The following is a 26,546-nucleotide window of genomic DNA, read 5'->3' on the forward strand; positions in this document are numbered from 1 at the left end:
GCAATGCCTACATAAGTGTTTGAATAACCGGGAAGTGAGTGCACTAGGGGGCAGGAATCCTGGGGGCCATTTTAGAATTCTGCCCAACACAGCAGCCCTAGCTCTACCACTTTTTTCCCCTCTCAAACAAGCATGTAAATTCAACCTTCTTCCCGCAACACTTTGAGAATCACCAATATAGTGTTAAAACTATTTATTTGGATTTAAGATACATATACTTAGGGCTTTGCTTGGTTATAAAAGCAATACATGCTTATTGTGAGAAAATTCCAAATAATTCAGAGATGTCTTATGTAGACGGTGTGAAATCAAACTTAATCCCATTACAACCCATATCCATTGTTAGGTCTGGCATAGATCCAACCAAATCTTTTTCAATGCATGTACTACATATGTACATATGTACAAATACCTTTATTTTGGATTGCTTAGAGTAAGTCAAATCATCCAAGTACAAACCTTGTAACACTCCTTTTTCTTCACAACTCACTTTAGTTTTACCCACTTGAAATTTGTAAAAATTAATGATTATATCTTCTAACAGACTCACCATCACAATCCCATAATACAGAATGTAGGAATGAATGAACACAACACACAGTAGAGCAAGTTACCTGGACCCTTTACCAATTTGTTCATTTGCATTTATGGAGAACTCACTGTGTAGGGACAATTCTAGGTGTTGAATCTTGGACGTCTTTCAATGGTGATACATAAGTGATGTGCCTCATTTGTTTAACCAGTGGACTCTTAGTGGGCATTTAGGTTGTTTCTAATATTTTGTTATTACAAACAAGGCTGCTGAGGGCATCTTTATACACACATCATTGATCAGAAAGGAGGTATTGTTGTAGGATTCTTAGATATGGAAATGTTCTGTCAAAGAAAAAAAAAATTCAAAATTTGGGCTAAATTGCCAAATTTTCCTCCAAAAGTTTACAATAATTTATATTCCTAATAGTAAGACAACCTGTTTCTCTAGGGTATTGGCAATTTGATACATATTTAAAATGATACTTTATTTACATTTATTATTTATTTGCCATTTATATTTTTCCCAAGGAGATCTCTAAGGAGGTCACTTAAATTTGATGGGAATGGTATAAAATTTTTAATCATATAACCATAAAAAATATATAGTTTAAATGATTATGAAGAAGTATGAGAAAATACATTAGATTAGGACAATCTGATGTATTCGTTGTTTCAAGCTTCTATGTTAAGGAGAATCTGGCATATTGAGTATTTGTCACTTTTGCTCTGTGATTTCAATTTAAAGTATTTGATTACAGACTGATGCTTTTTACATGAAAGCCATGTGAATTTGTGTGAATTTGATTAAGTTAGTGAAGAGTATTGAATCATTAAAACAACTTAATTTACCATGGTTTAATTTGATTTCTAAGAGAGGCTTTGGTGCTCAGAAAACTTTGTCTATTTAGCATTAGAAATGCTTAAGACAATCATGTATATTAACAAATGTTTACAATCTTTTAAATTATTTATTAAATAATAAATAAAAAATAATGTTTACAATCTTTTAGTTACCTAAGCTTAATTGATTAGTGGAATTCATGTTATATGCAAATTAAATTAACATTAATCTAAGAACAAGTAAAGGTGGTTGTTCATTTTATACAATAAAGGCAACATTCTCCAAGAGGCAGAGAAGAAAGGATCTGTAACCTGCTGGGCAGAAAGGAGCCCTTGTGCCCAAGCTGGAACTCTCCCCTCCAAGCTCCAGGTATGCCCAAGTCCAAACTCACACCGCTTGCTGCACGACATGCCAATAAGTTGAGAGACAAGGTGTTGGAACAAGGAAAATAACTTTATTTGGAAAGCCAGCAGATTGAGAAGATGGCAGACTCAGGTCTCAAAGAACCATCTTAACTTAGGGTTGATTTCAAGCTTCTTTTATTTTAGGGAAGGCAGAAACAGAAGGGAGTTTGAGGACAGGAGGCGATGATCAATCTCAGACATCTGGATGTCAGCAAAGATCTGAGACAGGTTGTGAAACTCCTTGTCCTTGGTTAGTTGACTACAGCCACTTCTTTGATGTGGGTCTGGCCACGATGTTCCAGTAAGTCCTTGACAATCCAGTCCTCATTTTGTACACACTTCTTTATCTCCTTGGCAGAGGAGACTTTTGGGTTAAGGGGCTGGTTGCATTTTAAGTTATGAGCAAAATTCCTTTGATGATTTACAAGCCTATGTTCAGGGCTGCAGGGTGGAGCAGAATTTTTGACCCAAATATTAAGCAGCAAAGGAGACAGAGACAATATGAAGCAAAGATGCCAGCTTTTTCACTCAGTTACCTGGGGACATGAGGTAATGAAATGTCTATTGCTCAGGCCACTATAAGCTGGGCTTTCTGTGATTTGCAGCTGAACGCCCCTAACTGAAACAGCAATTAAAATGTAATGTTTACCAAGTGGCTTACTGGAAAGGGATGGAGAAGGAAGGTGAAAGAGGCTGGAAGTGAATCTAATGGACACTTAGCCAGCATACACTATGGAGAGGGGTGTATAGCTGGAGGGACAGCTCATGCTCTGGTGAAAGGATGGGGGTAAACCAGTGGTTATTCGATGTCAAAGCTCTGGGAGCACTGGAGAGAAGTGGCCTCAAAATCAGTGTAAGGGATTATAGGCTTTCTAGAAGAGGGACCACGCAGGCTGAGTCTTGAAAGATAAAGGACAAGGAGGCAGAGGTGGTCTAGTGAGAGGCAAAGCATGGACAAAGGTGTGGAGAAATGCAACAGCATGGCACACTGCAGGAAGAGTTACTTGTGGCCAGAAGTACACAGTACGGGACAGTGATGCTGTGCCTAATACCTTGCCTAGAGAGCTCATTTAAAATGCCCCAGGGAGTCTGACTTATCAGGTCCAGGACACAGCACAGGAATCCACATTTGAACAAGTATCCAGGAAATTCAGATGCAAGCGCTCCCAGTCTGCACTTTGAAGCATGCTGAAGTTGCCTAAGGGCTTGTACTTGAATATCGCACACAGGAGTTTGAGCTGGTTCTGCGGCTTATTTTGGTTAGGTGTCCTAACCTCTGTGCCTCAATTTCCTCACCCATCACAAGTTGCTGTGAGGTTTAAATGAGGAAAAGCACCTAGCACAGTGCCTGGCACATAAAGAGCAGCTCAATAAATGGTAGCCATTAGGGTGGTTTGGGCAAATGGCAGGTGATGAACCTAAAAATAAATAGGGGTCATATCATTAAGATGCTTCGGTGTTCAAGAGTTTATGTTTATCATGAAAGCTATGAAAATCACTGTAAGTCATGGCATGATGTAATCAGATTTGAATTTCAGAGAGGTTCCTGTGGAAGATTATCTGGAAGGAGGATTTCCCTGAAAAAAAGCTACAGCAGCCAACAATTGGTGCTTGGAAAACTGGTCAGCTACATGCAAGAGAATGAAACTGGATTACTGTCTAACCCCATACACAAAAGTAAACTTGAAATGGATCAAAGAACTAAATGTAAGACATGAAACCATAAAAATCTTAGAAGAAAACAGACAAAAATTTACTGAACATGAGCAAATTTTTTCCCGGATACATCTCCCAGGGCAAGGGAAACAAAACCAAAAATAAACAAATGGGACTACATCAAACTGAAAAGCTTCTGAACAGAAAGGACACCATCAACAGAACAAAAGGGCAACCTACAGTATGGGAGAATATATTCATAAATGATTTATTTGATAAAGTGTTAATATTCAAAATATATAAAGAACTCCTATGCCTCAACACCAAAAAAACAAATAACCTAATTAAAAAATGGGCAGAGGACCTGAACATTTTTCCAAAGATATACAGATGGCTAACAGGCACATGAAAAGACTCCACATCGCTAATTATCAGGGAGATGTAAATCAAGACCACAATGAGGTTTTACCACACCAGTTAGAATGGCCACCATGCAAGAGACAAGAAATAACAAGTGTTGGTGAGGATGTTGAGAAAAGGAACCCTCCTATACTGTTGGTGGGAATGTAAATTGGTGCAGCCTCTGTGCAAAGCAGTATGGAGGTTCCTCAAAAAACTAAAAATAGAAATACCATACGACCCAGTAATCCTACTTCTAGGAATTTACCCAAAGAGGAAAAAAATCCCTGATTCAAAAAGATATATGCACCCCTATTTTTATTGTTGCATTATTTACAATAGCCAAGATATGGAAGCAACTGAAGTGTTCATCAGTAGATGAATGGATAAAGAAGATGTGGAACATACATACAATGGAATATTACTCAGCCATAAAAAAGAAATATTGCCATTTGTGACAATGTGGATGGACCTAGAGGGTATTATGCTCAGTGAAATAAGTCGGGCAAAGAAAAGACAAATGCCATATGATTTCACTTACTTGTGGAATACAAAAACAAAACAAAACAGGAACAAAATAGCAGTAAACTCATAGACACTGAGAAGTGACTGGTAGTTACCAAGTGACTGGTGGTTGGGGTGGGTGTCTGGGTAGGGTGAGGGGGATAAAGGGGCACAAAAATTCTCAGTCACATAAGCTGGTCATGGGGATGGTAGTACAGCATGGAGAACATAGTCAATGATTCTGTAACATCTTCCTATCTTGAAAGATAGTAACTGCACTAGTGGGGGTGAGGATTTATTTTTTAATTTTTAATTTTGACATCATTAATGTACAATTACTTAAACATTATGGTTACTAGACTCCCCTATTATCAAGTCCCCCCCACATACCCCATTACAGTCACTGTCCATCAGGGTAATAAGATGCTATAGAATCATTACTTGTCTTCTCGGTATATAGTGCCTTCCCCATGTCCCCAACCCCCTACATTATGTGTGCTAATCATAATGCCCCATTTTCCCCCTTATCCCTCCCTTCCTACCCATCCTCCCCAGTCCCTTTTCCTTTGGTAACTGTTAGTCCATTCTTGGGATCTGTGAGTCTGCTGCTGTTTTGTTCCTCCAGTTTTTTCTTTGTTGTTATACTCCACAGATCAGTGAAATCATTTGATACTTGTCTTTCTCCACCTAGCTTATTTCACTGAGCATAATACTCTCTAGCTCCATCCATGTTGTTGCAAATGGTAGGATTTGTTTTCTTCGTATGACTGAATAACATTCCATTGGGCATATGCACCACATCTTCTTTATCCATTCATCTACAATTGGACACTTAGGTTGCTTTCCTTTCTTGGCTATTGTAAATAGTGCTGTGATAAACATAGGAGTGCATATGTCTTTTTCAAACTGGGCTGCTGCATTCTTAGGGTAAATTCCTAAGAGTGGAATTCCTGGGTCAAATGGTATTTCTATTTTGAGTTTTTTAAGGAACCTCCATACTGCTTTCCACAATGGTTGAACTAGTTTACATTCCCACCAGCAGTGTAGGAGGGTTTTGCTTTCTCCACATCTTCACCAACATTTGTTGTTGTTTTTCTTTTGGACATTGGCCATCCTAACTGTTGTGAGGAGATATCTCATTGTGGTTTTAATTTGCATTTCCCTGATGACTAGCGATATGGAGCATCTTTTCATGTGTCTGTTGGCCATCTGAATTTCTTCTTTGGAGAACTGTTCAGATCCAGTGCCCATTTTTTTATTGGATTATTTGCTTTTTGTTGTTGAGGTGTGTGAGCTCTTTATATATTTTGGATGTCAACCCTTTATCAGATCTGTCATTTATGAATATATTCTCCCATACTGTAGGATGTCTTGTTGTTCTCCTGATGGTATCCTTTGCTATACAGAAGCTTTTCATCTTGATATAGTCCCACTTATTCATTTTCACTTTTGTTTCCCTTGCCTGTGGAGATACGTTCATGAAGAAGTTGCTCATGTTTATGTCCAAGAGATTTTTGCCTATATTTTTTCCTAAGAGTTTTATGGTTTCATGACTTATATTCAGGTCTTTGATCCATTCTGAGTTTACTTTTGCGTACATGGTTAGACAATAATCCAGTTTCATTCTCTTACATGTAGCTGTCCAGTTTGCCAACACCAGCTGTTGAAGAGGCTGTCATTTCCCCATTGTATATCATGGCTACTTTATCGTATATTAATTGACCATATATGCTTGGGTTTATATCTGGACTCTCTATTCTGTTCCACTGGTCTATGGGTCTGTTCTTGTGCCAGTAACAAATTGTCTTGATTACTACAGCTTTGTAGTAGAGCTTGAAGTCAGGGAGCATAATTCCCTCTGTTTTATTCTTCCTTCTCAGGATTGCTTTGGCTATTTGGGGTCTTTTGGGGTTCCATATGAATTTTAGAACTATTTGCTCTAGTTCATTGAAGAATGCTGTAGGTATTTTGATAGGGATTGCATTGAATCTGTAGATCATTTTAGGCAGGATGGCCATTTTGACAATATTAATTCTTCCTAGCCAAAAGCATGGGATGAATTTCCATTTATTAGTGTCTGTGGGGGTGAGGATTTAATAATATGGGTAACTGTTGAACCACTATGTTGTATACTTGAAACCAATATAAGATTGTATATTAATGATATTTCAATAAAAAAAATCTATAGCAGCAATCCAAAGAGGCCATGGTAAAACCTGATATAAAGCAGGAGCCATGGGAATGACAGGCTGAGGAGTTCAGGGTTACAGACATTAAGCAGGTAGAATTTATAGGACTGGAGAATGAATGTGGAGACCATGGAACGTGGAAGGGAAGATATAAGATGAATCTCTGATTTCTGGACTGCGCAGCTGTGTGAATGATGGCAACATTCATGGAGATGGAGTAAGCTGGTGTCTAGCATAGTACATGGAGTCATGCCTGGCACAAAACTTAAAACTAGCATGGGTAGATATGTTGACTGAATTTATCAGGATAATTTCACTGGAGCCATGAGGTAGGTAGGAGCTGGTCTGCAAAGGTTGATAAGGGAATGGGAATAACAGTGGTGTGAGCAAGGATAGTGTGTTCTTTCCAGAAGCTTGGCTGTGAAGGCAAGATGGATAGAAAAGACCTAGCTGACAGAGGTCAAAGGAGATGTCTTCCCAAGGTGACAGACCAGAGGATGTTTGGAGGGGAAAAAGCCAGCAGAGAAATTAAGGATGTAAGAGAGGGAGGGAGTGAGAGAGAGCAGATGAGGAGGGAAGTACGAGCTTGAGACAAGGTGATGCAGCAATGGGAGAAGGCATTATGAATGTTCATGATAAACACTGCTGAGAGCCGCCTGTTTTCATTTTTCTACAGCTGTGCTCTGTTGCTATGTTGGGGGAACAAGCATTGATTCAGAACCAGTCCATGTTGGTATCTGGCAGGTGGGATGCAGGGACCTGATTTTATGACAGCTTTGAGGGTTGAGAGCAGAGTGTTAGGGGTGATAGATCAGTGGCAATGATGAAGATGCTGATACAGGAACTACAGCAATATCAAAAGAGAGGACTGTAAGCCCAAGTACTTAAGACTCAGTCTTGGTTAAAACTATAGTTAAAAATCACAAGCAATGATACAATTCAATTAAAAGCCTTGGCAGGAAACAGTAATACAAGTGCTTTTGAGAACACAAAGCCCGGAGTTAGTCGTCACTGGAAAGATGAGGGTGAAAACTGAAGAACATTTACAAATACTATAAAGTTATAAAGGCATATACACACACACTCACACAGCAACAGCAGCCACGTAGGTAAAGGTCCTGTTGAAGCTAGATATTTACCTATTCTGTATCTCATCTTCCTGAAACTGAGTTTCTGACAGGCCTGTTTACTGTGATAATTTGCTTTTTAAATGGCGATATCCTAATAGAATGTAATACTTAACCTCAAACATAGGATTACAACAAAGCTTGTTTTTCATGTTTGTTGTGAGAAGCTAAATTTATTCATTATATGTTTGTAGAGAAAATTACAATGTTAGAATGTTTAAGAAATTTGGTTTACTTGTCAAGTTCTAATAATCATCTTAGTGCCTGTGTGTATAATTCACCATCTTTGACCTCATTAACTTCATGTTGTAACTCTATCATTTTGTAGGTGACATCAACACTCTTGCTTTTCAGAGAGCACCAGAACCCTCTGTCTTTGCTTTCTCCCTCCAGGCCTGTTTGACAAAAATAAATTTCAGGATTTTGAAACACAATGCAAAGCATGTTTCTTTGTTAACAATAATGAACATTTATCGAGCACTTTCTACATGCCAGGCCCTGTGCTAAGCACTGTCACGTGTATTCTTATTCCATCCTCACAACAGCCTTGTGAGGTGGGTACAAGGATTACCTCCCTCTTACAGATGAAGTTGAACAGCTTCCCCAACAACACACCAGCAGTAAATTGTATTATGAAAAGGTGTTTGACTTGAAGAAGTCAAAGTTGTCTTTTGCTTTCCTGCGGATAAAGCCACAATAATCCCCTTCAAATATTTGAGTGGATTCTTTAGGGTACAGCGATTAGCAGCTTGGGTCATAGCGCCAAGGATGTGAGGAGCAACGGGTAGAAGTTACAAGGAGAACATGTAAGATGAAACAGACCTTTCTGGTCATAATGTGATGCTGGAGAAGTAATTGAAGCACTGGATGGGAGGTGAAATAACACCTTTGAGGGTTCTATCAACTCTGAGGCCATTATTCTCTTCCTCCTCTGTATTTCCCACATCTTTCAACAAATCACTCTTTCTTCTTCTACCTAATTCCATGTACTAGTACGTTCATTCTTTTATCCATTCAAGAAACATCTGCTGACCTATCATGTCCCATACAATAGCCACTAAGTACATGTAGCTACCTGAAGTTGTTAAAACTTAAGTAAAATTAAAAACTCAGTCCCAAAGCTGCACTAATCACATTTCAAGTGCTCAATAACCATATGCGGCTAGGGGCTGCCAAATTTTCTTTATTAAGATATAATTGACATATAATAGCTTCAGCATACAGTACAATTGAATGTGATTACCATACTTGAACGTTCTATTGGTGGCCACAAAAATGAAAACTCGTAATTCTTAACTTCGAGGAGCTTACAGTGGCCTAGAGGAGGAACAAAACCACCCTACAGTAGATCGGGCAGTTTGCTAAGCATTTTCTGTGACTATCTGCCTCCTCCTAACACCATAAAACAGATGTCATTATTATGCTTACTTTACAGACAGTTACAAGTTAAATAACTTGTCCAAAGTGTGTGAAAAGTATTGTAAGGCCTCATATCCAAGGGTAAGGGAAGGGGCCACAAAAGGTGAGCTAAACTCCGTTTAGGATTTTAAGGAAGATCAGAAGTGGAGAGGGATTTAAACCCAGTCTGCATAGACCATGCTTGCTCAACGTGCGGACCATGAATATCTACATTAGAATTACCCGCGTGCAAGTGCAAGATTCCCGGCACCTAGTTAGCAGCTCTGAGGGCGGGGCGTTGGAACCCACATTTTAAACAGGCTCCCATCTCTATCCCGGCGGTTATTTCCTCTGTTCGCTGAGGTTTGAGCACCACTGGTGCAACACCACCTGGTCACCTTTATTCCGCTTTCCTTGCCTTTGCCTGACTACGGGGCAAGCCTCTCGGGGCCTCAGCTCCCCGGTGCGTAGCATGGGAGCCCGGGGGCCCTGGGGCGTTAGCCGCCTGACGCACAGTAGGTCCCCGTCCGCGGGGCCCCAAGGCCCGCCTCTCCTCGCGCGCCGGACTGCCTACCCTGGCAGATCTGCTCCCACAGGTTCTTTCCCCGCTCCGCGCCCTGCCCCGAGGAGACAGGCAGCTCGGGGGACACGGTGGGCAATGGCATTGGGGTGACGACCGAGGACTCCACTGAGCCGGCCGGCTCCTCGCGCGCGGCTATGCGGCTGCCCGCCGCCCCCAGGGCCGCCATTGCCGCAGTTTCCACGGCAACCGCGCTCCCCACACGCCCCCTGCGACCCGGAAGGAGCCGGAAGTCACGGGGGCGAGCCAGCGATTTGCTATTAATTTCCGGGTCACTGTGGAACGAACTTTCACGTGGAGGTGGGGAAGTTTGGTCTGCGGGTGAGTGTGGGGGACGCGACGCAGCGGGGACGGTGCGGGGTCTGGAGAGTGGGCCTGGGGATGAGCACGACGAACAGGGAAAAGCGGGCGGCCTGCGTTCTCCGATCCACGCCTCGATCGCCGGTGTGCTCTTGCCCCGGCTGAGGCCGCCGCCTCCAGGAAGTTCTTCCGCCTTGGAGCGGGGCCCGGAACTGCGTTAATACCTGTGTGTGTTTGTGCGTAAGCTGTGGCTCGGCTGAGGCTCTCAGGGACAGTTCTCCTCTCCAGGCTCCTTTGCGGGGAGACTGGGGTGTTAGTGCCATTCTGTAGAGCGTAGACGTTCCGAAGTCCTTTGGGCTGAGTTCAAATCTCAGTTTTGCCACTTCCACACGTTAGTACCAATTATAAGTGAACTAAAGTGTGCAAGCATCAATTAGAAACTGTTTGAGATGGGGTATTCACGGACTACCGCGAGAATTTAACAGCTTTTGGAGAAAGCGTTTGCATTTGCAGGAGACGCGCTGTAAGGACCTTCTTCCCATATCCGAGAGACTCCTGGCTTTCTTGACTCCACCCTCTCCAGGTTCGCACCTTATCCCTCGCCTTTGCAAGCTGAGGTTCGTTCTGTTCAAGCCTTAATTACGATCCATCTATTTCTACATTTTTGTCATCGATGTTAGCTCAGTCACCCCAAGCCTCAGACCCACATGCACATCTGTCCCCAGAACTCTTCACTTGGGTTATCTCCAGCCTGTCTCCCAGCCCCCCAGCCACCCCACCTTCAGTTCCTTTTCCTCAGAGATTAGCACCACCATCCTGCAGAGTTACCCAAGATGGAATCCTCTGTTTGAGAAACTTTCCTGATAATAGGCCAGGTTGGATGACGTCCATTATCCTGACCTTACCACTATTCTTGCTCTTATCACTTGCACCGTCAGTTATCACACCTCTTTCCCTTCCACAACTACCTGCTCATTGTTGGCAAGTGTTTTATCTTGTTCATCTGTGTATCTCTATTCACTCAGTATTTATTGAGTTCCTGCTGTGTGCCAGGTACAGAGCTAGGCTGTAGGAATATAGCAGAAAACATAAGTGAATAAAGGGTGTTTCCTCAATGCTCCAAGTGCTGCTAGAGTGAGTTATGAATGAACCTGAGCCATAAATGCAGTCCTGGCCTGGTTCTTTGAAGCTGTTGGTAGTAAGCCAGGTCCAGTATGGCTCTCCTGGGCTCCGAGGCTAAGGAGAGCTGCAGGATGGAGAAGCTTCTGGCCTTTCCCTTCCTTTGTATAAACCTCCTGTGGGGGGTATCTCACCTGAGGGAGATTGCTCCCTGGGCAAGTTCACTGTGGATTCAGTCTCAATGGAATGTTACAGATAAAAGGGGTTATAACAAGCTTTACTCTCATGGTGGCAGGTTGAGTGCTAGAATCATGTCTTCTGGGAAGCCCGCACCCCACCTCAGTCTCTGCCTGCAGGAGCCAGCCAGGAGCTCAGGGCAGAGCTCTTTATATAGCACACAGACAGTAATGACTCATTGCCAACAGGTGGGTAGGTGTTAGCTCACTTAGTAGGCCAGTTACATCGTTGAGTGGTTTAGGGTCAGGTGAGAAACCTGGCCATAGGAACTTTCTCCTACAGAGGGTATATTTTGTTTATGGATTCCTTGAGTGTCTCTGTCTCCTAGTTCAGGGAGCAGCAGGAACTGGGCTGGTGACTGGAGTAAGAGAAGTGGTCCAGCTAGAAGATGAAATGTACTTGAGGGCTCCAGCCCCTTCTCACAAGTGCCTCCATGACATTTTCCAGAAACAAAAAACAAAAAAAGCTGGCCATTCTAGGTGGTTCTGTGTCATTACCTTCAGTCAATAAATGTTGGCAATTACAGTTGACCTTTGAACAACACATGTTTGAACTGCATGGGTCAACTTGCATTCAGATTCTTTTCAATAAATACATTGGAAAATTTGGGGGGACTTGGCAACAACTTGAAAAAATTTTTCTCTAGCTTTATTGTGTGAATACTTTATGTAATGCAACATATGAAATATGTGTTAACTTTTTGGTAAAGTTTCCAGTCAATACCAGGATATTAGTAGTTAAGTTTTGGGTAGTTATAAATTATAGGTGGACTACAGCTGGGGGGTTGGTGTCCCTAACCCCTGCATTATTCAAGGTTCAACTATATTTTGAAATTTAAAACTGAAACACATGTAGGTTCTATGTGGCCCCTAAAACCTCCCCTCTCCTTGACAATGTCTTATCTGGTTCAATTCCTCTTATGGATGGGGAAACTGAGGCCAGAGAAGCCAGTGCTGTGCAGCAAGAGTGTGTCACAGTCACCTTCTGAACCCAGGTCCTGTCAGTACTACCCTTTACTGTAGCTTGCTGCTCCTCTTGTTACTAGCTTCACAGGAAGGTAATTGGGAGGGTAAGTTATGCAGGGTGCAGATGGGAGGAGTTAAATTTCCAGACCCCAAAGCAGAAGAGCTACTGAGATGGAGCAAGGTAAGGGATTAATTGTGCCACAATTATTGCCACTTGTGAGACTCAGCAAGAAGGCCTTCATTCTGTCAAAGACAAGCCCTGAGGGCAGCAGCTGGTCTGTCTGGCTTGACTGCAGTGGTGCCCTCAGTGGCAGGCACGGGGTAGGCAGCCGGTAAAGTCTGGTGAATGGACGACTAGGCTCAGAGACTTATCAGCAAGGTACCAAGCACCCTCCATGGATTATCGTTTATTCTTTCTAACAGCCCTTTGGGAAGGAAGTGTTATTTTCCAGATGGGGAAATTAAGACTCAGGGCAGATGGGTGATTGGCTAGAGGGAGAAGTTTGGATGTGAACCTCGGGTTGTGCAAATTTCAACTCTATTCTATTTTGATCCTGTTTCCCTTTGCTCCCCAGGAATCATGCCCATTCCATAGCATTTCAGACTCTCCACTCAAAGAAACATGGGTCTTGACAATACCTAGTCGAATTGTGTACAGGGCACCTCGGCATGGGGATAACTTGTACCTTTTTGGCTTTTTTTGCCCCAAGGAATGATCACCAAGACCCACAAAGGAGACCTGGGCCTTGGGCTGCCAGAGAAAAAGAAGAAAAAGAAGAAAGTGGTCAAAGAACCAGAGACTCAATACTCAGTTTTAAACAGTGACAACTATCTCAGTGAGGTCTGTCCCACAAGAGCCACATCCCCCTTGAAAAATGTGGTCCAAGGGAAAGCATCTGAGATGTCTCTAGTGAAGAAGAAGAAGAAAAAGAAAAAGAAGGGCCACAGCACCGTCTGTGAGGAGCAGCTAGAATCTGAGGTCATGTTACACGCCAGACCAAAGGAGAGGTCGCCTAGCCCCAGGAAGCAGGTGCTCAGCTTATCTGAGTTCCTCAGTGGGGAGAAGAAAAAGAAGAGTAGGAAGTCCTTGTGGCCTCTGGCCATGTCCCCTGGCTCGAAGGTGAAGACCTCCCCAGACCACAGACGTGGTGAGGAGGTGACAGGAGTCGGCAAGAAGCTCAAAAAACACAAGAAGAAAAAGACCCAGGAGGCTGCAGCCTTCTCAGCCAGAAACCCTACAGCTGATAAGTCTCTGTATGCAAGGTCTGTGGGGAAGGGTGGGGTGGAGCAGGCAGCCTCAGGGCAGAAACGGAAGCAGAGGAGCCCCACGGAGCACAGCATGAAAATAAAGAAGAAAAAGAAAACCCATCAGGAGGGAGACGCACCCCTAGGACACCTGGAGTTCTCCAGGTCTACGGAGAACAACCTTAGGAAAGGAAGTAAAAAAAAGCTAATCAAAGTTGAGGCTCCAGAATACATCCCAATAGGACATGGCTCCAAGCTCCCTGCAAAGAAGAAAATGACGTCCAAAAGTGCACAGCAGCCAGGCATTGAGGAGCCAGCTTTGAAAAGGAAGAAGAGGAGGAAGGAGAGCAGAGTAGCAGATCCTTGGAAGGAGGTAGGCTTTCCTTAAGAACTACACTCTGCTTTGGGAGCATAAGGGTGGAAGTCAGGAAGGATGTATGTGCATGTGTGCACGCAAAGGCAGGCAGCTTCATCGCTGCCAGAATCCTGATTACACTGACTTCAGCCACAATGGGGGATTTTTGGACACATGTAACTGGAAAGATTAAGTGATGGCTTCAGGTATGGCTGGGTCCAGGTGCTTGTGCAGTTATAAATACAAGGATACCCTGCTATCAAAACTCCACCTGAGTTCTCACTGCACTCAGGATTTGAGTAAATTGAGATAAGTCTTTCAGAGGAATCCTCTTTCTGACTCGCCATTTGCTGTCTAAAACTCAGGAACAAGATCGTTTGAGATAACATGGTCTCTAGCAATCTGAGCTTACTTTCTGAGCTCAGGATGCATGATTTAGGGATCAGCTGGATTTGGATCACAGGAGATGCCTTTAAGGCTTTTCTCAGCTCTGCGCTTTGTATTTTTCTATGTTGGTTTTAGTCCTAGACCCACTTCCCCTTCCCCCTTCCCCTCCATCTCCCCCTCCCCTACCCCCCATGGCAAAATGGTCCTCGCAGCCCCATTCTAGTAGTTTAGCCACCCTCAAAGGGAGAAGGGTGGTTGGCCCCTTCAAGAACGATTACACGAAATGTCCCAGGGCTGTTCTCACAAGCCCTGATCTGAAGCTGGCAGGGACGGGTAGCTGACGATAACAGTCCCATCTGAACCCTACTGTCTGAGTTCGGGAGAAGGCAGCTTCTGAGAGGAAATGGCATGCTGTTACCTGGAGGAAGGGAATGGATGGTGGCCTGGTGAAGACAGCAGAGCCACTGTCTATCCCGAGGGGCTTCCTTGAGTAGGGGAGGTAAGGGAGGCGAGAGCACTGGAGTCCCCAGCCTTCATTGGTACCACTGCCAGGTCCAGGCTAGCATTCCTGTCCTCAGGGTGTGTGCACAGACATGGGAAGACACAAGATGGTCCACGTCCTGCTCTGAGCAGACGTCTGGCGTGTTAACAGTGGCTGGTGGCTGATGTTTCTTGAACACTTACTGTGTGCCTGGCACTAGGCTAATGTCCACATATCATCCATCTTGTCTCTATCATCCATCTTGTCTCCAGCCACATCTGGGGAGATAGTGGCTATGGTTTTCCCCATTTAACAGATGAGGAAACCTGAGATTCAAGGGAGTTAATACCTTGTCGAGGATCACCCACCTGGTAAGGTGTGGGGCTGGGCTTTAAACCCAGTCTGACTCCAAACTTGAGGTTTTATCCTTTCTCAGAAGCCACCTGTATAACCTCTCATAGATGTTGGTATCATTACAGCCCAAGGAATGACTGACTGCTTCTCTGAACGAGCCCTGGGTTTTCTTCCCAACTCTGTTCTTCCCTCCACGTCAGGGCCTGCCACAGGTAGTTCTGCTTCCTGGGTCTCTCCCAGCTTCACCCTAGTCCATTGGACTTGGTGTCACTGGTCGCCTCCTCTGCTCACATTCTTGGAGCTCAGAGGAGCCCCTTGAGAATCTGGAACCTGCCTCCCAGAAGCCCAGAGGAAGGCAGTGCCCTCTGCTTACCATTTCCCGGGATGGGGCCTCTGTCTCCCGGAGCAGCCCACTGGCTCCGGAAACGCAAGTGCGTCTTCAGGGCCCAGCCAGGTGATGCGAGTGAACAGGGCCGTCCAGGGAGCATTACCCACGACCCTGGGTACCAGGCAGAGCACACCCGAAGCAAGGATGCAGGAAACGCGGCAGCTGTCATCATGGAGGGACCAGGGGAAAGCGGCTGGCCTTAGGGCTCACTGCCAGGGTCCCTTGGGGCTGAGGCATGAGAGTGGGATCTGTGTAAGCCTGGCAAGGCCCTGTGAGGATGCCATGTGGGAGTTGAGCCCGGTGAGGGGCCGTGGCTGTCCGTGCAGAAGAGGCAGCAGGTGCAGAGGCCCTGTGGGGAGCAGAGAGGCTGAGGTGGCGGGAGCTGGAGGCGCTGGGGGGGGGCCACATGACAGAATGTAGAGGCCATAGGAGTCTGGATCTTCATGAAACGACATAGGAGCCCCCAGAGGGTTTGGGGTGTGTGTGATGTGTCGTGATTGAGTTTTTAAATTTTGGTTTACTTTTTGAGCTGTAATTATGTAACTTTAAGGTGTATAACATATTCTAATTGAGTTTTTAAATCTGACCCAAGTTTCTGTGTGGAATGGATCGGTTGGGAGTCTGGTGGGGAAGCAGGAGGTAGAGACTGTCATGGTCACCCAGGCAGGAGAGAAGGGGGATGACCAGGGCATGCATGTGTGTAGGAGGCAGTTGAGTGATTTGCTGGCAGAGTCGTCCCCCCACCCCACCCCCTCTCAGGGGACCCGAGCCCACCTCTGCATTCCCCAGGCCCTGCCAGCCCCTCCATCCGCATCAGCATCAGTGGGGCACTTGGCCTCTTTCCTCTTGCTGGGTTGGTGTGGCTGTGGGAGGTGAGACGACACCTGGCTGGAAGGGTTGTGCACCAAGCCTGAGTCAGGAGGCCTGCGTTAGTGCCAGCCCCCCTGTCTCTGACCTGTTGGGGTGACTCACCCTCACTTCTCTAAGCCTTAGGTCAGTGCCATGGGTTTGGGGGGAGAATTGCAGAAGAGGACAGATGCTAAATGTTCCGCAGGTGGCAGGGGTGGGATGGTTTTGTGGTTTTAGGTCTTTCCTGGACTCTGTCATGATCTTACTTGGCTGGGCTGCTGGAGCAGAGGCCAATGTGTGCTGGACTTTTCTCCCTCTGCCTCTTATGCAGGAGCCTGACACAGACCTAGAGGTGGTGTTGGAAAAGAAAGGCAACATGGACGAGGCGCACATAGACCAGGTATGGCCCAGGTCCTCGTACCCTGCCTTGCATCTTGCCACCCGCCGCAAGACACACACTCGCCTCCTACCTGGCCACAAGATCCTGGTCCCATAGGGGTCAGGGACTCCCAAGGCCACCTGGCCAGCCTCTGGCGCACCTCCAGCAGTAGGGGACTTGTGGTCCCCCCACTTCGTGCTGGGAGGCCCTTCACTGCCGCAGCTTTGGCCACAGGGCCACCTGTGCACTCAGAATCCCATGCTGAGTTTCTCCTCCTTGTACCGCTGTAGGGCTGTAGGGGGAGAAGAGGGCATGTCCCTGGGCCACCCAGCAGGGACAGGAAATGGGCTTAGCCAGGCCCACATGGTGCCACCTTCTGGCCTCAACTTGGGAGCATTTAGAGTTATTCTGCTGTGGACCAGCTTCTGCTTCTGTTGTACCCAGATCCCCTGGCAAATGCTTCCTATATAGGAGTTGGACTTGTTAGAATTGGGGTATTTTTATAATCCTAGACCCTAAGTCTTGGCGGGACAGCATGGTAACTGCATAGGCTTGGCCTTGGACCATTATTAATGAGGTGGTCCTGGGCAGTCATTAACCTCAGTGACCCTCGTGGTGCCTGTGAAGACCATTGAGGCTGTGTGTGCAAGGTGCTCAGCAGGGCCTGCCTCTGACCTGTCCTGATGAGTGGCAGCCATTACCCTGACAGCACGCCCATGCTTTGTTAGCAAGTAATTGCTGAGGAGAAGCAATGGTGGGTGACATGGAGATGGCCCGTGTCATGGCCCTTCTACTCCGGGAGAGAGAGAGAAATCCAGTGATTTCAGTGATTTCTGGATCATACTCCAGGTGAGCTGAGTATGAGGAGGGAGGCCTGCAAGATGCCATAGAAATTCCAAACCTAGTGTCTCTGGGGACTGTCCCTGGAGGGGGAGCATCATGGTGGGGCCGAGAGGGTCAGCGAGATGATGCTGACACAGCCCAGGCCCCCTGGAATGGAAGTGCCCCAGTCTCCTGAAGGTTGCTGTGTGGCTGGCCAGGCCCCAGGAACAGGAGCAGCCACACAGGAAGCTGAGAGTGTTCCTTACTCATCCAGGCCCCAGGCCCCTTCCTGCAGCTCATTTCCCTGGGATCCCAAGGGTCCCCATCCCTGTGCACTGCACCAGGGCAAGCCTACCAGTGACCCCTTCTCATCTGTTTGTGCCTATTGAGTACTTCACAGTTTTTAAGAAACTTTATAACCACTTGGGATGACAGATTACCTCAGTGACTGAAGCTTTTAGTCCTACCTCTCCTGGTTTTCCTGTAAGTACTAAAAGTTCATGATGTTAAAAAATTCGGGGGAAAAAAACAACTTAAAATCCTACCATCTAGTAACAATCACTGTTAACTTGTTTATATTCTTCCAGGTTTTTCCTTTGCATATACATGTGTAATTTTAAAGCAATGTACAATCACACTGTGTATTCCCTTTTCTTGACTTATATCATTTACCTGGTGACTTTAAGTTCAGTTAAGTGCCATCGATACCATCCCGCATCTGTAGCATGATCTGCTTAAGGAATATACCATCATTTTCTTGCTCATTCCTACAGCTGTCACTTTGATTTGTTTTATGTAGTTCTGACTATATAAATGGTCATCTTGGTTTGAGGCCTGTGGCAGATTAGAGGGGAGGAAGAAAGGGCCACCAAGTGGGACAGAAAGTTACGCCTGAACTTTGGGAGGGAGGACAAGACCATGGGCACTTTCATATCCAGCAGCAGGGTCAGTGGCACAGTAATGGTGGCCCTGAGCCATACCAGCAGTGGTGTGTATGATGTACCTACTGTGTGCCAAGTGCTCTGTTGGGGTCTTACGTCTGCACCCAGCAACTTAATGTGGAGTAGAGGGTTTTCCCATACCAACAAGCAGTTTTCCGACACTAGGTAGGTGCCCCACAGTTCAGCTCAATTCTGATACATCTACCTGGAGTTAACATCCGATCCCACAGGCTAAGGGCTCAGTGCCACCACACTGCCCCCACCCCATCCCTCTTCAGGCACCAGTTACATGACCAGCTGGGCATGGATGTGAGGTTTCAGGGACCACTTTCTGGGGCTTGATTAATTTGCTAGAGCAACTCACAGAATTCAGAGAAACATTTTACCTTATCAGGTTACCAGTTTGTTATAAAAGGATGTAACTCAGGAAGAGGCAGTTGGTAGCAGCAGTACACAGGGAAAGGTACGGGAAAAGGGCACGGAGCTTCCATATCCTCTCCCAGCATGCCACTTTCCAAATTGTCACCCAGAATCTCTCCAGACTCCCTCCTTTGGGGCTTCATTACATAGGCATGATTGACTAAATCATTAGCCATTTGGTGCATGAGCTCAATCTCCAGCCCCTCTCCCTTCCCTGGGGGTTGAGGCCCCATGTTTAGGCTCTCCCAAAAGTCACTCATAAACAGAACAAAAGACACCTTGGTCACTCAGAGCACTTAAGAAATTCCAAGGCTTTCAGGAGCTCTGTGCCAGAGACTGATGAAGACCAAATATGTCTGTCTTACAAATCATAAAGTTGCAGTTCGTTTTCTCCCATTTATCCTCCAAGGTTGCTGATACTTCTCTCTGCAGGTAAACAGACCAAGGTACAGAAAGGTTAAGTGCCTGACCCAAGGCTATACGACTAGGTAATGGTAGTATTAGGATTCAAACCAGCCTGTGCCTGACTCCACAGTCTGTTCTTTCTAGAAAATGATGCTGGTACTACATTATCCTCTGTATGGGAAAGCAGTGCTTCAGACAGTGTGCTTTGGGAAAACTTTTACCCCAAACCACTATTACATACCAAAAGCGTTCTAATGCTGAAGGTGGGTAATTTAGTTTCTGAGAAAATTCTTTCTTACGGAATGGAAAAATGAAGATACATGAGGCCTGCCTGTTTTGGGCCAGGGGTGTGCAGCCCTGGGGTCTATAGAGGATGCTTTGGACAAGTGCCTGCCCCAGTTTGCAGCAGAGAAAGCTGCTCTCATTTCTGTCACCCTCTGTAGAGTCCCCGCCCCCTTACTGTCCTGAGTTTTAAGCTCAGAAAACTGTGTCTCATTTCCCTTTTTTTTTTGCCTCCCTTTTGCTCAGGTAAGGCGAAAGGCCTTGCAAGAAGAGATTGATCGTGAGTCAGGCAAGACAGAAGCTTCTGAAAGCAGGAAGTGCACAGTAAGTTTGGTGCTAGGGCTCCCCAGGGTGGCACGTTCCAGCAGCCTGACCGCTCCCTCCTGGCCTTGTGGCGGGGGCAGGAGAGTGATGGGAGACCAAGTTAGACCAGGTCGCAGGGGCTGCCCTGGTGTGCCAGCTGGGTCCCTCTGCCACACACCTTGTCCTGAGCTGATTTCCTTTCTTCTGAAAGGGGTGCTTGCCTCTCCCCTGGAGAGCTGGCTAAGTGAGATAAGCAACCTGAACCTTTGTCTCTGGCTCTAGACAGGTGGGGTGTCCCAGGCATAAGTCACTGAGGGTGAATGATGTTGAGGCTTTTCCAGCCATGGATGGTGCCCTAAGCAGGCTGCTGGGATGGAGGCAGGAGGCAGAGGTGAGAGAGGGTGGTGGCTGGCCTCTCAGGACCAGCTCCAAGGATTCCAAACCAGGCCCAAGGAGATGGGACAAGAGGACAGTTCAAGGACCATGACATCAGTCTAAAGGTTCAGGGCAGTGTGGGCAGGGTAGTGGCCATGCCAGGCCAGCCTTAGCAGCCAGGTAGGGAGCTTGCACTGGGCTCTAAGTGCAGTGGGAGCTGCTGGAGGGCATTTGAGTAGCAGAAGCACGGGGCCGTGTTAGCAGGCTCAGTCTGCAGGCCTAAGTCCTGGGATGGCAGCAGAGGGTAGAGGAGAGAACAGCTTCATAATCCAACAGGACTTGTTAATAGATTGGATTTGGGGGAGAGGGAAAGAAGGATCTGGGTAATGGGAAAGACTTATCTTAAACCTTCACAATATAATACAGAAAAGAATAGTTGATTTGGATCAAAACACTTGAGACCAGTTCCTGGCTTTGCCCCTTTCCAGTTGTGAGATTCTAGGCAAGTAACTTCACTTCTCTGCCTCAGTACCCCCATACCCCGGAAAGTGGGACTCATACCCTGGCCCTGTGGGGTATGGAGTGGGGCTTTGTTAGTGTCTTTACTCTGAGTACCTCCTGTCTGTCCATCCTGTGGAGCTGCACAGAGCTGACGGGACACCCTGATTGAGCAGAGGAAGGCAAGAGACAGGGTGGTGTCATTTAGAGACAGTGCCCCAGGGTCTACAGCTTGGAAGGACCTGATGTGTGGAGGTTCATCCTGGGGTACAAATGCTGGGATCTGCCAGGGACACTTTAGGTGGCACTGCCTCCCAGGACCTAGGACCACTTGACCGTTGAGGTATGTGGGGAGGATTCCAGACTGGTTGTGGGCACCTCTGGGAGGTCCCCTCTGAGTGAGTTAGCAGCACTCAGAGGGGCTGGCTCACCCAGGCCAGGTCAGCCTGTGGCACTGCTCTGCCCCGGACTCTGTGTGGAGCTGTCAGAAGCAGCCTTTCATTCTAGAAATTGCTGATCTGGGAAGCTGTAATTATGCTTGTATCTGAGCTACGGTGAAGCTGGGAAAATTTGTCTCCAATTCACTCAGGGCAGCTGTAGCCATGACTGATTCTTACTGTTCTCTCAAAACTGACCTAGAAATAAGTGCTAGGCTAGCATTTGGCTCACAAGTGGAAAGTTCCCAGGCAGTTTGGAGGTCAGCAGTTGGGGTGGGGTGGAATGGCGTGGGAAGAACGACCAGTTATCAAGGACTTAAAGTGTGACAAGGATCGTGTTCCTGGTTGTTGGTATAAAATCTGATTTGAGTCTCTCTTAAGCCCTGGGAGTAGATGTTACACCCCCAGTTTATGCTGAGGACAGTGAAGCTCAGAGAGGTTAGGTGGCTTGACCAGGTCACACAAGTGGGGCTTGATCCTGGCTCTGTGTAACTTCAGGTCAGAGTCATCTTGGGGAGCTGAGTGTCCTGCCTGTCCCACAGATGTGAAAGGGAAGGGGGTCCTTTCTTAGACCACTGCCCTGGGGCTTTCTTGCATTTTCTTGAACATGGGTGACTGGTGCCTGCATTTTCTGTACAGGAATTGGGACCCCTGAGTTCTTGGGTTGGCTGAGCCTCAGCCTTGTCTGTGTGACCCTTTCTGTCTCTGGGCCTCTACTCCCTACTCTGAAATGCATTGCTTCTGCAAAGAGAAATTCATTTCAGATTCCCACTTGCCCCCTACCTTCCAACTGACAGAAATCTCAGGCTGATGGATGAGTGGCCAGCTGGTGAGGTGTACTGTGTGGTGAGGTGAGGTGGGACATGCTGTGTTGGGGTTAAGTGTGCTGTGTTGTGAGGTGTGCCATTCTCTGCTATGAGTTGGGGAGGAATAAAGCAGACAGGCAACCCTGTGTATACACATGGGCTTCAGCATTGGCCAGACGTGGGGTAGAATTCTCGCAGGGTTACTCATTAGGCTGTGCCCTCCATTTCCTCCACCATGAGATGGAAATGCTAACAGTATTCCTCACAGGGCCCTGGTTAGAATTAAGACAATCTCCTGAGCCCTGTGCTTGGTCCACAGCAAGCACTTAATCAGCTGGATCCTCCCTGGTGAGGCTGGGGTCTGGGAAAGGAAAGGGCTTTGGAAACCAGGACAGTAACCACCATTTTTCTCCTAACACAGGGAACTCAGTTTGGCCAGTGGGATACTGCTGGTTTTGAAAATGAGGAACAGAAACTGAAATTTCTTAAACTAATGGGTGGCTTTAAAAACTTGTCCCCTTCATTCAGCTGCCCCACTAACACGGGCAGCAGGCCCAACATGGCTCTCAGCAAGAAGGCCACTGACACCCTGCAGCAGAGCCTGCAACAGGACTACGACCGGGCCATGAGCTGGAAGTACCGCCGCGGCACCGGCCTCGGCTTCTCCACTGCCCCAGGCAAAATCTTCTGTATTGACACAAATGCTTCCAAGTCCATCAAATTTGAAGATTAAACTCAGTTGTCTTGTCCCTCAAAACAGCCAGAATTGCTTCTATTACTCATTTATGCAGATGAACGTCACCTGACCATGGTCTGGAATCAAGCTCCTGCAGATTAAGCACAGTTATGTTGATGTGCTGGGACAAACTGCTGTGGGGGCAGCTCATGTTTCAGGAGCCAAGAGAACATTTGAATGACTAAGACCTCCTATTTTCTGTATTAAGCATCCCGTCCCTGTTTGAAGACATCAGTGTACATAAAAAATAATAGCTAACCTTTCCTTGAGGGCTTAGTAAGTGTTTCCTTGCATTCATATATTTAATCTTCATGATTATGAAATAGGTGCTATTACTAACCTCATCTTACTGATGGGGAAACGGAGGTTCAGGGATGAGGTTACAAAAATTGCATGGGGTAACCCAGCAAATGCCAAGCAGTGTATATTTGTACCACAGCCCTGTATCACTGTTCCCTACTCTTAAGGGTCCCACTAGGGAATTCCCTAGGAATACTCAGTGGGGGTTAGTCTTTTGACTGAAGAATCAGAAGTGTTATTTTATGTCTAAATCTCAAATATGAAGTAGAATAACTGATAGGGAGGAGCAAGCTCATTGTCCTTTCCCTTGAAGTAGCTGCAGGCAAAGAGGCATCTGAATTGCCACCAAGCAGGTGTGGCTGAGCTTCCTCTGATGTGGGGAAATGTGTTTCTAAACCAGTCTTGCCTTTTCCGGCTGTCTGCCTTCCATCAGTGCTGAGCTTGGATTTAGTCTTTTTGTGCTTTAACCCAGTTCTAACAAAGGCATTTTAGAGAGGTTAGTCCTCAAAATGAATCCGTGGCAAATTCCCAGGTTCGTGTCTGTTAGATTGTTTGCTATCACAAGGAATCGAATCCCAGGTGACCTCTGATGGAGAGCATGTGGGATGACACAGGAAGTTGCCTCCTCAGCTTTGGGATCAGTGATTCCAAGCCTGGACTCTACAACCAGCCTCCCGAGATCTCCGGGTACAGCGACCCAAATGACACATGACCACTTTATCTCCACCTCATTTTGCCTCTCAAAATACAGGATCTGAGTGGGACGTTTTTTTATATCAGGTGCCTTCCATAGACATCCCAGTTCAGGCAGGCCTCACTAGACAGCCAGGAAAGTCAATCCCTTACATGGCATGAAGTCCTGATGTGTAGAGGTTGATTTAGCAGCTCACCAAGCAAACTCTCCCCGTCTGCTCCACCATTCTCAGTGTTGGCTTCAGGCTGGTGGGAGGAATGCTGCAGCAATCCCAGGGGGCCTATTGAGACACTAGGATATTCCAGAGGAAGAAGAAAATTCTTGTGGCTCAAGGAAACTTTCAGAAGAGACCTTTCATCATAAGTCATTGCTCAACAGTGGGTCATACACCTATTCCTGCACCAGCCCCAGGTGTGTCAAAGGAGAGGCTCCTCAGGCCAGTCAGAAAGACTGAAGAACAGATACTGGCAAGGTAAACGGGGCCCACTGCTGCCCCCCTGGGTGAGGGGGTAAGGCAGGCCTGCCCAGGCCCTGACTGACAAGCCCTGGCCACGTCGGGAGTCCTGCAAGTCTGCACTCGCATGACAGGTGGGCCACTTCCCTCAGAATGTGAGCTTGGCCTTCGATGAATTCAGCCTTGAGATACGTAAGGAAGAGGCCATCTAAACGCTGTAAGGGAAGGTTCTGCATTTCGAGTTCTGCCTCTGGAGCACTTCCTCCTCTGACATGGGAGTGACCCCTTCCTGGCCTTGACCACCTCCGCTGGAATCCACTCAGTGAACAAGGAACCATGTGACTGCCCCTCTAATCGTTCCATCTTGCCAAGAGCCCAAGCTACAGCTTGGAGCTGTCCCAGCTCTTCAGGAAGGATTGCGCTCAGCCGTCTCCTCGGTGAATCTGGAGGGTGGCTGGTTGATCACCGTCTGTTCCCTGTAGTGGTAGCTCTCATTAGGGTGTGATGGGCAGGCCTTTTCCTTCCTGCCATTTAGTGAAATAGTCTGTATAATAGGATTTGATTTTTGAACTCATTGTATAGCCATTGGCTGAAGAGTTCCACTTGCTCAGAGGAAGGTTTATTAAAGTCTGTTGGAGAGGCAAGGTTTACCCAGTGAAGGTTGGGCAGCCAAAATAGCAAGATGCCCAGTATCCTCTGAACAGACTTAACAACCTTGTTTCTGTTGTTCTCAGAGGTATAGACCACTGATGCTCAAGTGAGCAGGCCCCTGTGTGCAGCAGTCTGCAGTCCTGGGAGGATTTACTCTGAGCTTGTGATCTTAGCTGGGCTCCTGTGAATTAAACTATTGTCTTGTGCCATCCCTGCCCCTTGCCTCTATGGCCATCCTCAAGTTGCAAGGTTTTTTGGTATGATTTCCCATGTTGTTCATTCTTGATTACATGTAGAACACTACCTATGTCCACAGGTATAAGGTGGTTTTTAAATTTTTACTCTGAATCTGGGCAAGATGGGTAGGGGAAGTCTGGCATACAACATGGCCAGTCTTAGTTGAATAAGACTTTCTCAGACTTGGCTGTTTCTCCCTTGGGGATTTTTCATTGATTTGCCATCCTTCAATGGCAAGGTCCTTCCTTCCTAACAGTTGCCTGCCCCTGACACCATGATTTTTAACCACTTTATTCCTTGGGGTGATTTCCTGCTATTCCTCCCTTAGCCCACTAGACCCTGCCGTGAGACCACCTTTGCACAGCTAGACTGGCCCATCAAAGGTATTTCCCAAATATATAGTTCTTAGTTCTCTCCTAAAAGGAAATTTGAGTTCGGCTCTGTAAACGTAGGATTATTCAGGTTGGCAGAATAGTGGCTCACCCCAAAGATGTCCACAGCCTAATCGCTGGAACCTGTGAATATGTTAGGATACAAAACAATCTAGGGTAGCAGGTGGAATTAAGTTTGCTTATCAGCTGACTTTAAAATACGATTATCCTGGATTACCTGGCTGGGCCCAATCTAATCACAGGTCCTTAGATGGAGGCAAAGAGTCTAAGACTTGTAAGAAGTCTAGACAAGCTGTCTTTGGTTTTAAAGATGGAAGAAAGGGCCACACACCAAGGAATGCAGGTGGCCTCTAAAAATGGGAAGAAAACAACAAAATTGATTATCCTGTAGAGCCTCCAGAAGGAATGCAGCCCTGCTGACACCTTCTTTTTGAAGGTAAGACCATTGAGACCATTTGGACTTTTGATCAATAGAACCATAAGGTGATAAAATTGTGTTAAACCACTAAGTTTGTGGTAATTTGCTGAAGAAGCAAAAGAACAAATACAGGTTTTATGCAGTTTTCCTTATTTTTACCATTTCAATTACTAAAATTGAATTTTTTTCCTTCATAATGACAATAAACTTCATCCCACTTAGGCTGTGGTTTTCAGAGATAGGCTAATTGATTTAGTAATGCGCTGGGGAAAAACCATGCAAGAATCTGGAAAATCTAAGCCTTTTCCTGGGCCAGGCAACAGATAATTCAGAAGCTCCTTTGGTGTAATGTGTACCTTAACATGAAAGGTCAAGTTCAGGTTAATGTATGAGCATTAAGAATTCACTGACTCAGGCTTTGGAACTAATACTGGCCAATGTGTGTAGCCTCAAAGTAAAAGAAATGCATAATTTGTGAATGTGCCCATTGTTTTTCATTTAAATAGTATAGTAAAAATGGTATATGGAATAATTCTAATGGAACTAAGTTTTTTAAATAAAGGCCACTTGTGACTATTTCGGCAATACTACCATGCTTCCAGAATCTGTGTGTTTTTGTTGTTCAGGGAAAGGAAGGAAAAGGGTTATTTTTAACTACCTGCTGTTCTTTAATGGAGGCCATTT

General features: G+C 46.1%; 2 protein-coding genes across 11 annotated transcripts in view; one reads left to right on the top strand and one right to left on the bottom strand.

Annotated features, from left to right (window-relative positions):
• Positions 1–9,801, bottom strand: part of IQCK (IQ motif containing K) — a 112,679-nt gene extending 102,878 nt beyond the window's left edge. For all 7 annotated transcript variants that reach the window (XR_012122298.1, XR_012122297.1, XR_012122296.1 and 4 more), the window contains exon 1: positions 9,627–9,801. Coding sequence is in view for 4 of the 7 variants with exons in the window: in XM_017650190.3 (XP_017505679.1) it covers positions 9,627–9,801 (175 nt within the window). In the remaining 3 variants the exon portion in view is untranslated. The remainder of the gene's footprint in view (positions 1–9,626) is intronic.
• KNOP1 (lysine rich nucleolar protein 1) lies at positions 9,364–26,438 on the top strand. 4 transcript variants are annotated; one of them, XM_036992345.2, is made up of 5 exons: positions 9,364–9,515; positions 12,964–13,871; positions 16,644–16,712; positions 19,808–19,885; positions 22,402–26,438. In XM_036992345.2, the coding sequence occupies exons 2-5, from the start codon at positions 12,966–12,968 to the stop codon at positions 22,711–22,713; spliced, it is 1,365 nt and encodes a 454-aa protein (XP_036848240.1). In that variant the 5' UTR covers positions 9,364–9,515; positions 12,964–12,965; the 3' UTR covers positions 22,714–26,438. The 4 variants fall into 4 exon arrangements, with proteins under 4 accessions (XP_036848240.1, XP_017505673.1, XP_073071600.1 ...); XM_017650184.3 differs by lacking the exon at positions 9,364–9,515 and adding an exon at positions 9,770–9,953; XM_073215499.1 differs by lacking the exon at positions 9,364–9,515 and adding an exon at positions 9,901–9,953 and having other exon boundaries at positions 12,829–13,871.
• The last annotated feature ends 108 nt before the right edge of the window (positions 26,439–26,546 follow it).

Source organism: Manis javanica, chromosome 10 (genome assembly GCF_040802235.1).
Source record: "Manis javanica isolate MJ-LG chromosome 10, MJ_LKY, whole genome shotgun sequence".
NCBI lineage: Eukaryota > Metazoa > Chordata > Mammalia > Pholidota > Manidae > Manis > Manis javanica.